This window comes from Hemiscyllium ocellatum, chromosome 24 (assembly GCF_020745735.1).
Source record: "Hemiscyllium ocellatum isolate sHemOce1 chromosome 24, sHemOce1.pat.X.cur, whole genome shotgun sequence".
Classification (NCBI taxonomy): Eukaryota; Metazoa; Chordata; class Chondrichthyes; order Orectolobiformes; family Hemiscylliidae; genus Hemiscyllium; species Hemiscyllium ocellatum.
Genome location: NC_083424.1, coordinates 58,177,264 through 58,188,051, shown reverse-complemented (window position 1 = coordinate 58,188,051; position 10,788 = coordinate 58,177,264). Strand labels below are relative to the sequence as shown.

Genomic DNA, 10,788 nt, shown 5'->3' with positions numbered 1-10,788 from the left:
TTATACAATCAATTCTATCAAATTTTGTTCTCTGTACAGCAGAGAAAGATCAGCTTACAGTCTCTCTAGAATTGAATTATCTAAAGCAGACACAAGTAGCTGATGCTGGTTCGAGTTACCATAGCAACTGCACAGCAACCAGAGGCCCTTGCTACAAATATCAACACGCAGGAATCACCACCATCCAGCTTACAAAATAGAAGCAGAGTCCAATTACAAGAATATTTTATTCACATCCAGCAACTGTACATAACTGAACTCAATGAATTCATCAGAAGACTTCAACAGGATCATCATATTCCTGCCTTTCCTCTTCAAACTCCAGGCTTCCAACCAGCAGGTCTTCAAGACAAACCTATTTAAAAAAAAGAATTAAAAGAGAACGAGTCAGCAACAGCTGTTGGTTTAACCACAGATGGCCAATGTTCCCACCATTAACAAAAGCAGAGAGGGGGACCAAGTTCTCAATGAGAGCTGCAATTAGTAAACTTCAACTCTGCTGGATGTGAACGAGAACGTGAGAGCAATTTTTAAATAATTTAGCCTACATCTAGTTAGGGTCAGCACTCAGTCATAGTCATAGTCATAGTCATAGAGTAGCACAGCACAGAAACAGACCCTTTGATCGATGCCAACCGGATGTCCCAACCTAATCTAGTCCCATTTGCCAGCACTTGGCCCATTTCCCTCTAAACCCTTCCTGTTCATGTACCCATCTAGATGTCTTTTAAGTGTTGCAACTGTACCAGCCTCCTCCACTTCCTCTGGCAGCTCATTCTATACATGTACCAGCCTCCGTGAAAAAGTAACCCCTTATGTCCCTTTTATATCTTGCCTCTCTCACCCTAAACCTATGCCCACCAGTTCTGGTCTCCCCACCTCAAGAGGAAATTTTTTGAGGATGTAACTCCGAAGATCCAGTAGATGTAGTGTACCTGGTCTTTCAGAAAGCTTTTGATAAAGTCCCACATAGGAGGTTAGTGAGTAAAATTAGGGCGCCTGGTATTAGGGGCAAAGTACTAGATTGGATTGAAAATTGGTTGGCTGATAGGAAACAAAGGGTAGTGATAAACGGCTCCATTTCGGAATGGCAGGCAGTGACCAGTGGGATACCGCAGGGATCCGTGCTGGGACCACAGCTTTTTACAATATATATTAATGATATAGAAGATGGTATCAGCAATAACATTAGCAAATTTGCTGATGATACAAAGCTGGGTGGCAGGGTGAAATGTGATGAGGATGTTAGGAGAATACAGAGAGTGACCTGGACAAGTTAGTTGAGTGGGCAGATACATGGCAGGTGCAGTTTAATGTGGACAAATGTATGGTTATCCACTTTGGTGGAAAGAAAGGAAGGTAGATTACTGCCTCAATGGAATCAATTTAGGTAAAGGGGCAGTACAGAGAGATCTGGGTGTTCTTGTACACCAGTCAATGAAGGCAAGCATGCAGGTACAGCAGGTAGTGAAGGAGGCTAATAGCATGCTGGGCTTCATAACATGAGGAATTGAATATAGAAGCAAAGAGGTGCTTCTGCAGCTGTACAGGGCCCTGGTGAGACCATACCTGTGAGTACTGTGTGCAGTTCTGGTCTCCAAATTTGAGGAAAGACATTCTGGCTATTGAGGGAGTGCAGCGTAGGTTCACGAGGTCAATTCCTGGAATGGCGACATTGCCTTACACTGAAAGACTGAAGCAACTGGGCTTGTATACCCTTGAGTTTAGAAGACTGTGAGGGGATCTGATTGAGACATAAGATTATGAAAGGATTGGACACTCTGGCAGCAGGAAACATGTTTCCATTGATGGGCGAGTGCCGAACCAGAGGACACAGCTTAAAAATACGGGGTAGACCATTTAGGATAGAGATGAGGAGAAACTTCTTCACCCAGAGAGTTGTGGCTGTGTGGAATGCTCTGCCCCAGAGGGCAGTGGAGACCCAGTCTCTGGATTCATTTAAGAAAGAGTTGGATAGAGCTCTCAAAGATAGTGGAATCAAGGGTTATGGAGATAAGGCAGGAAGAGGATACTGATTAGGAACGATCAGCCATTGAATGGCGGTGCAGGCTCGAAGGGCTGAATGGCCTACTCCTGCACCTATTGTCTATTGATGTAGCAGCTGCCAATTCCAATGACAACTCTTATGCTCACTCCAGAAAAATAAATAAGGGCTCATTCGAGGTCCACGCTGGGCTCTCCTGTCACTGATACCATCCGAGCTCAGGTCAAGAGGTAAGTAAAGGTATAGAGAGAGAGGAAGAAAAGGAAAGCTATCAGAGCTCTATTCCAACACCATCTTGTGTGGCTGCATGTCACGCATGCACACCTTCACTCCCCCTTGCATGCAACCCCACTGGACTCCCCTCCCTGTCACCCCTCAGTCCCTCCTCACACCCCCAAATACACACACTTATTACAAATATAGTTAGCAGAAATTACTTCACATTTCTGCCTATGTTCATATTTAATCCCCAACATATAAAGAATCTACTTACCACTGCCTTAAAAATATCCCTACATTATAATATTTCAAGAAAGTTGTCTAGCACTGTGTGGTCACGTGAGGGTGCAGGAGGGGTGAAGCACAGTTCATGTCCCCAATGCAAGCCCATCCCATGAATCCTTCCCACTGGGGCACATATTTAAATTAAAACCAATGGCCATTAAGACTTTCCACACTTACCATATGATGATTTGCATTGCTTCAACACCTCATTGAATCCATCGCAGAGAGACAGGTCATGCTGGTTCTGGGCACACTCCAGGAATTGCTTCAGTTCAAACTGGCATGGCATGTTCTGCTGGGTTTGTGACTGGGTCGGAGGGGCAGCCAGTGGAGGCTCCTACAGAGAAACAGGCAAACAGCACTGACTAAAGGGCGACTATCACACTGCAGTGAACTCGTACCTTCTGAAGCAGTGTTACTGCTTCTCAAAGTGCCTGGTCACTGCATCGCCTTCCCTTTGTGTGTAATCCAAAAGAGTACACAAAACCAACTTGAACTTATGTAATGTATGTAAAGTATTGAAATAGTCCAAGGCCCTTCCTTAAAACCAAACAGCACGGAGAAGCAAAGAGGACAATAAAACTGGCAAAGACAATAGAATGGACATAACAATAGTCTGAGAAAACGTGGGTCATACAGATGGAATGGTTCTTATTTGGGACAAAGTATTCAGGCTAGAATCATGAAAGAGTTTTTTTTATAGATAGTTAATTAAGGAAAAGGGAGGAAATACTGAAAAGATCAGCTATGCTCAAATTGGAGCAGTCACCTGGCTTGGTCAGCTTATTTCCCAGGCTGCTAATGGGTGGGGTCATGTGTGAAGACTTCAGAAAGTAAAACAACTCAATAGTTTTCCTGGGATACTAAATGTCTTTGGGAAATGCTCAGATTCCTTATGCAGCAAGTTGTCAAGCACTGTGCCAAAAATCAGAACATGGTCCAGCAGAGTCAATCTAGTCTTAGAGGGAAAAGCTTGTCTGGACAAATTTATTTGGGCTCTTTGAGAATGTAACAAGCAGGCTAGGTAAAGGGAATAAGGAGGTGTGTTTGGATTTCGAAAAGGCATTTAATAAAGTGCCACATAAAAAGGCATTATACATGCAAAGACCTCATTGTATCAGGGTGATATACCATCATACCATCCTGATCAACAGGATAAGGAGGCTGGATAAACACGTCACTTTCAGGTCAGTTAACTAGTTAGTGGAGTGTTACAGGGATCACTGCAGGGATTGCCACTAAACTAACAATTTGGATGAAGATGCCAACTATAATCTAATCCAAATTGCTGATGACACTGTAACAGGTAGAATAAGGAGGGATGAGGAAGATACAAGCAGCCTCCAAAAAGGTTAACAATGAATTAAAGTGAGTGGGCAAACTTTTAGCAGATAATACAACACAGTGATAGAACATTACAGTGCAGTACAGGCCCTTCTGCCCTTGAATTTGCACCAACTGTGGAACCAATCTGAAGCCTAATCTACACTATTCCATTCTCATCCATATGTTTATCCAACGACCATTTAAATGCCCTTAAATTTGACAAGTCTGCTACTGTTGCAGGCAGTGTGTTCCATGCCCCTATTACTGAGTTAAGAAACTCCCTCTGACATATGTCCTATATCATCCTTCAATTTAAAGCTGGGTCCCCTCATCCTAGCCATCACCATCTGAGGAAAAAGGCTCTCACTATCCGATCCATCTAACCCTCTGATTATCTTGACTTGGAGTTGCTGGTGTTGGACTGGGGTGGACAAAGTTAAAAATCACAATACCAGGTTATAGTCCAACAGCTTTATTTGGAAGTATTAGCTTTTGGACCGCAGCTCCTTCATCAGGAGTATAAGACCATAAAATACAGAAATTGTAGCAAAGGTTTACAGTGTGATGTAACTGAAATCATATATTGAAAAAGACCCTGATTATTTGTTAAGTCTCTCATCTATTAGATTGGGCATATTGGTTTCAGTTCTTTCATAAATAAATTCAGAACTTTAAAATTACATTCTCAATTGAACTTTAACCATTGGTGTCATGTCAGCACTGATAATGCATTAAAGCTGTGAGGTGCCCTGTGTGAGACTGTCTTGTGTGCACACGGGGGAGGGGGATGGGGAGAAGTGTGTAAAGGGGTATAAGTCTGTAAGAGGGTGCGGGTGTGTGGGAGTGTATGTGAGAGTGTATGAGAGAGAGTCTGCATGAGTGCGCACACGAGCACCTCTGTCTGTGCGCATGCGTGTCCATGTGTAGTGCAGTGGGGTCACCTGTAGTGCGACATGAACCTAAGGTCCCAGTTGAGGCCATCCCCATGGGTACTGAACTTGGCTATTGGCCTCTGCTCAGCCACTTTATGTTGTTGCCTGTCCCGAAGTCCGCCTTGGAGGATGGTCACCCGAAGATCCAGGGTCAAATGCCCTGGACCGCTGAAGTATTCCCTGACTAGGAGGGAACATTCCTGTCTGTTGACTATTGTGTGGTGTCCATTCATCCACTGCCGTAGCATCTGCTTGGTCTCACCAATGTACCATGTCTCAGGGCATCCTTGCCTGCAGCATATGAGATAGACAACGCTGGCTGAGTCGCATGAGCACCTGCCACATAGTGGGGGGTGTCCCTACACGTAATGGCGGTATCCATGTCGATACTGACACGTCTTGCAGCGTCTATCGTGACACGGTTGTATGGGGTTGTCCTGAAAGCTGGGCAGTTTGCCAGGAAGTTGAGCATTGTATCCCGTTCTTATCAGGGCATCCCAGAGTACTTCCAGGTGTCCTTCTCAACTGAACAGATCCTGTGTACATGTAAAGTTTGTCCATGAGGGATGGCTGTTTTAATATGTTTCAAGTGGAGGCTGAAGAAGTGTAGCATCATGAGGTTATATGTGGGCTTGCAGTAGAGTGAGGTGCTGAGGTGCCCATCCTTGTTGGAGATACATGTGTCCAAGAATGAGACAGATAGTAGAGAGTTGTCCATGGTGAGTTTGATGGTGGGATGAAACCCTTTGATATTACTGTTGGCAACTTGTGTATGATAATGTTCATGCACTGGTTCTGACAATACTTCTCTCCACAAGACCTCCAACCAACACTATACACCAGGTACACTGACGACATTTTCTTCCTCTGGAACCATGGCGAGGAGTCACTGAAACAACTATAGTGATATCAAAAAGTTTCATCCCACCATCAAACTCACCATGGACTACTCTCGACTATCTGTCTCATTCTTGGACACATGCATCTTCAAGGATGAGCACCTCAGCACCTCACTCTACTGCAAACCCACAGATAACCTCACGATGCTACACTTCTCCAGCCTCCACCTGAAACACATTAAAATAGCCATCCCCAATGGACAAGGCCTATGCATACACAGGGTCTGTTCAGTTCAGGAGGAATGTGATGGACACCTGGAAGTACTCAGGGATGCCCTAAGAACGGGATATGATGCTCAACTCATCGACCGCCAGTTCCAACGTGCTGTAGCAAGAAACCATAATGACCTCCTCAGGGAATAGACACGAGCTGCAACCAGAGTACCCTTCATTGTCCAGTACTTCCCAGGTGCTGAAAAACTACGCCATGTTCTTCGCGTTAACAATGAAGATGAGCACCTCGCCAAGACCTTCCCCATGCCTCCACTTCTCACCTTTAAACAGCCACCAAACCTCAAACAGATCATTGTACATAGCAAACTGCCCAGCTTTTAGGACAATGGTAGACGCTGCAAGACATGTTAGAATGTCGACACAGTTAACACCATTACATGTGGGGTCACCTCCCATCATGTATGTGGCAGGTACTCCTGCGATTCAGTCCTTGTTGTCTATCGCATATACTTCAGTGGTCCAGGACATTTCACCTCAGACCTTCAGGTACCCATCGTCCAAGGTGGACTTCCAGACAGTTAACAATGCAAAGTGGCCGAGCAGAGGCTGATAGCCAAGTTCGGTACCCATGGGGATGGCCTCAACCGGGATCTTGGATTCATGTCACACTACAGGTGACCCCACAGCACAGACAGCTCATCACGTGCACACAGACCCTGACACACAGACCCCTAGAGACCCATACACTCTCACAGACCCTCTCTCACACGCACCCACTCAGACTTATACCCTATATACTCTCACATTCTCTTACAGACACTCATAACCGCAACCACCCCCCCCCCCCTCAAAAATACAAGGTTGTTGGATGAATATGTACTTGCAGAATTACATTTTATTTTGCTCAAAAATTGCATGAATCCATGTAAGATTCTGCAAATCTGTTTTTTGAATAGAATCAGTCTGACCATTTTGGCACAGGGTCTCACACAGGGCACCTCACACCTTCAATACATTATCTGGGCCAACAAGGCACCTCTTGTTAAAGTTCACTTGAGAATTTAACTTTAAAAAGTTCTGTAATGTACATTTGAAAGAACTGAAACCAACATGTTCATTCTAAAAGATGAAACACTTAAAACAATCCAGGTCTTTTTCAATATATGATTTCAGTTTCATCACACTATCAACTTTTGCTCCAAATTCTGTCTGATAATCTTCTACTCCACAACCACCTGAAGGGGCAGTGCTCTGAAAGCTAGTGCTTCCAAATAAACCTGTTGGACTATAACCTGGTGCTGGGTGATTTTTTTTAAACTGATTATCTTTTAGGTCTCAATTAAGTTGCCTCTCAACCTTCTCTCTCTTATGAAAACAGCCTCAAGTCTCTCAGCGTTTCCTCGTAAGACGTTCCCTCCATCCTCAAATCTCCTCTGAACCCTTTCCAAAGTTTCCAAATTCTTCCTATAATGCGGTGACCAGAACTGCACGCAATACTCCAAATGTGGCTGCACCAGAGTTTTGTACAGCTGCGGCATGATCGCATGGTTCCAAAACTCAATCGCTCTACAAATAAAAGCTAACACTGTATGCTTTCTTAACAACCCTATCAACATGGGTGGCAACTTTCAAGGATCTATGAACCTAGATACAGATCTTTCTGCCCAGCTACACTATCAACAATTTCACCATTAGCCCAGTACTCTCTATTCCTGTTACTCCTCCAAAGTGAATCACCTCACTTTTCCACATTAAATTCCATTTGCCACCTCTCAGCCCAGCTCTGCAGGTCTCTCTAACCTACAAAGGCACTTCGCTGTTATCCACAAGTCTACTGACCTTAATGTCATCTGCAAATTTACTAACCATCCTTCTTTGTCCTCATCCAGCTCATTTGTATAAACAACAAACAGCAGAACCAAAACAGATCATTGTGGTACCCCACTAGTACATTAACTCCTGGATGTATATTTCCCATCAACCACCACCCTTGTCTTATTCTGATCCAAACTGCTAGCCAAATCACCCTCAATCCCATGACTCCATTTTTTTGTGCATAGCCTACCATGGGGAACCTTATTAAATGCCTTACTGAAATCCATATACACATCAACTGCTCACCGCATTTACCCTCATCCACCTGTTTGGTCACCTTCTCAAAGAACTCAATAAGGTTTGAGAGGCATGACCTATCCTTCACAAAACCATGTTGACTATCCCTAATCAACTTACTCCTCCTTTCCAGATGATTATAAATCCTCTCTCTCATAATCCTTTCCAACACTTTACCCACAACCGAAGTAAGGCTCACTGCTCTAATTACCAAAGTTGTCTCTACTCCCCTTCTTGAATGAGGGAACATTTGTTATCCTCCAGTCTTCTGGCACTATTCCATTGTAGACAATGAAGACAGATCAAAGCCAAAGGCTCAGCAATCTCCTTCCTGGCTTCCCAGAGAATCCTAGGATAACTCCCATCCAGCCCAGAGGGATTATCTCATTTTCACACTTCCCAGAATTGTTCACACCTCCTTATGCACCTCAATCCCATCTAGTCTAGTAACCTGTATCTCAGTATTCTTGACAATATTGTCTTTTTACAGTGTGAAAAGTATTCATTTAGTGCTTCCCCATTTCCTGACTCCACACACAACTTTCCACTATGTGAAGATATATTCTAAAAATTCCACAAGATCAATACCAAGGTGCCTGAAATTGCAAGAGCAAAAAGAAGTTTAAATGTAAAAAGAGCCACCCAGAAAAGAAATTGTTCAAATTCCAGCCTTTGATCACAGTGGAACAGCACTTCCCTGTAGATAGAGAATACCAAAACATAGTTGAATGGTGGATAGGGTCTGGGACGTGAAGAATGACACTAGTGTGGCACCATGACTGCAGAACCCTCAGCAGGAGCAGCTACAAGCAGCAGCAAAAGTGAAAAGATAGAAATTCACTTTAGCTGAAAGCAAAACAAGACAGAATATTTAAATGGAAAACGACTACAGATTGCTGTAGGACAGGTGGGACAGATATCTGGGCATCATTAGATATGAATCACAAAAGGTTTGTTTGCAGGTAAAGGAAGTGATTAGGAAAATTAATAAAATATTGCCTTTTATTCCAGGAGGTTAGGGTCTTCAAATAACAACACTTGTTACAATTGTATAGGAGATACGCGGTGCGTGTACTTGGAGTACTGAGCACAATTTAGCTCCCATACCTTTTATCTGTAAGGTGGTGGTTAAAAGAAGGGACACAAAGTCGTAAAAGAGAGGGGATGTGATATATTCTTGCATTTAAAGCAGTTAGGTAAGTTAATTTCTGACCGAAATCTCCAAATGCTCCCTTACCTGATAGGTAACATCAGCCTTAGCAGGTTCAGAGCCACTGCCTCCACTGAAGGCACCAGTCAGAGCACTACCCATCACATGGCCAACTGCCGAGCCCACCGCCACTCCCGCAGCTGTGCTTGCCATCTGTGCCATCAGACCTGGCTGCCGTGGCTGCATTGGGGTAGGGGCAACAGCTGCTGGTGGAGGATGAGCAGGGGGAGCTGCACGAGGTGGTGGTGGGCGGCTACAACAAAAAGGAGAAAGTATTAGTGAGTGGAGTCTGATTGCACTGAGACTGTTAGCAGCCCAATTTAATTAGCAAAAACCAATAAGAGTGGGAATGTGGAAGAAAGGAGTGACTGAAGAGGGGATTTGGAGGGCGTTTTCAGCAAAAGGGGGGCATTGAATGGGGGTGGAGAAAGGGTTTGGGCACAGGCAAGGGAGGGTGAGGGTGAGGGATGGTGACTGGGTTTGAGGGAGGAGACAGGGTGATTAGGGGTGAGGGAGGAGATGAGGCTGGAGATGGGATAGAGGGAGCTGGGGGTGAGGGTGAGGAGGGGGAGTGATTGTGGGTGAGGGAGGGGATGGCATGATTAGGGGGGAGAGAGGGTGTGGGGCAATTCAGGCGAGGGCGGGGGGGGTGAGGTTGAGGTGGTGAGTGTGGGGGGGGTGAGGGTGGTGAGGCTAGGGGATGAGGGCGTGGGGGTGGGGGGGGGGGGGATGAGGGTGGTGAGGGTGTGGGGGTGGGGGATGAGGGTGGTGAGGGTGTGGGGGTGGGGGATGAGGGTGGTGGGGTGTGGGGGGGGTGGGGGGGGGGGGGTGTGGGGGGGGGGGGGTGGGGGGGTGGGGGGGTGGGGGGGGTGGGGGGGTGGGGGGGGTGTGGGGTGGGGGGGGGGTGTGGGGGTGTGGGGGGTGGGGGGGGTGGGGGGGTGGGGGGGTGTGGGGGGTGAGTGTGGGGGGGGGGGGGGGGGGGTGGGGTGGGGGTGACGGTGGGAGGGGTGAGGGTGGGGGGGGTGAGGGTGGGGGAGGTGCCCGGGTTGTGATCGCGGCCTGAGGCCGGGCCTGGAATCGTGACCTCGGCTCGTCCTTCAAGAGCCGGACAAGGCCGGTCCCCGGTTCAGGTAAAGTGTCCGAGGTCAGAGCCGACAACCAGCGGCGCTGCGTCCCTCACCTCACCCGACTGCGGCTTCCTCTGGGCATCGTTACACCGAGACCGGGACCGGGACCACAACCACGACCACGACCCGAACTGAGGGGACTCCACTTCAAACGGCACTGCGTCACCCCGAGACTCCGCGTCAGACCCACGTGGTCACAGCGTGCGTGCGTCACCATACGTCACCTTGGTGCCGGTCACGGCCACGCCCCTTGTCCTTTGACCCTGATTGTGATGCCGCGAGGAGGGCGGGTTCTGATGTGCCTTGAGGACCTGGCGGTGATGTTAGTGAATGACAGTGATGTGCCGGGGTCCCGGGTTCAAATCCTGACACAGCGGGTACTGAAACTGGGATTCAATACACAGGGAACATGTTGGGCGGCCCAGCGGGTAGCACTGCTGCCTCAGCGCCAGAGAGCCGGGTTTAATGCCCTCCCCGTGTCTGCGTGGGTTACCTCCCA

At 46.8% G+C, this 10,788-nt stretch overlaps 1 protein-coding gene across 1 annotated transcript; it reads right to left on the bottom strand.

Moving 5' to 3' along the window:
* Positions 1-208: 208 nt before the first annotated feature.
* chchd10 (coiled-coil-helix-coiled-coil-helix domain containing 10) lies at positions 209-10,529 on the bottom strand. Its single transcript, XM_060844116.1, has 4 exons — positions 10,343-10,529; positions 9,190-9,415; positions 2,687-2,846; positions 209-355 (listed from the first exon to the last, which is right to left on the bottom strand). The coding sequence occupies exons 1-4, from the start codon at positions 10,504-10,506 to the stop codon at positions 345-347; spliced, it is 561 nt and encodes a 186-aa protein (XP_060700099.1). The 5' UTR covers positions 10,507-10,529; the 3' UTR covers positions 209-344.
* Positions 10,530-10,788: the final 259 nt, after the last annotated feature.

Coding starts and splice junctions, on each gene's coding strand:
- chchd10 (XM_060844116.1), bottom strand. CDS start 10,506: ATGGTGACGCACGCACGCTGTGACCACGTGGGTCTGACGCGGAGTCTC. Junction 9,416..10,342: donor GGAAGCCGCAGTCGGGTGAG/GTGAGGGACGCA, acceptor TTTTTGTTGTAG/CCGCCCACCACCACCTCGTG. Junction 2,847..9,189: donor AGGCTGATGTTACCTATCAG/GTAAGGGAGCAT, acceptor GTTTCTCTGTAG/GAGCCTCCACTGGCTGCCCC.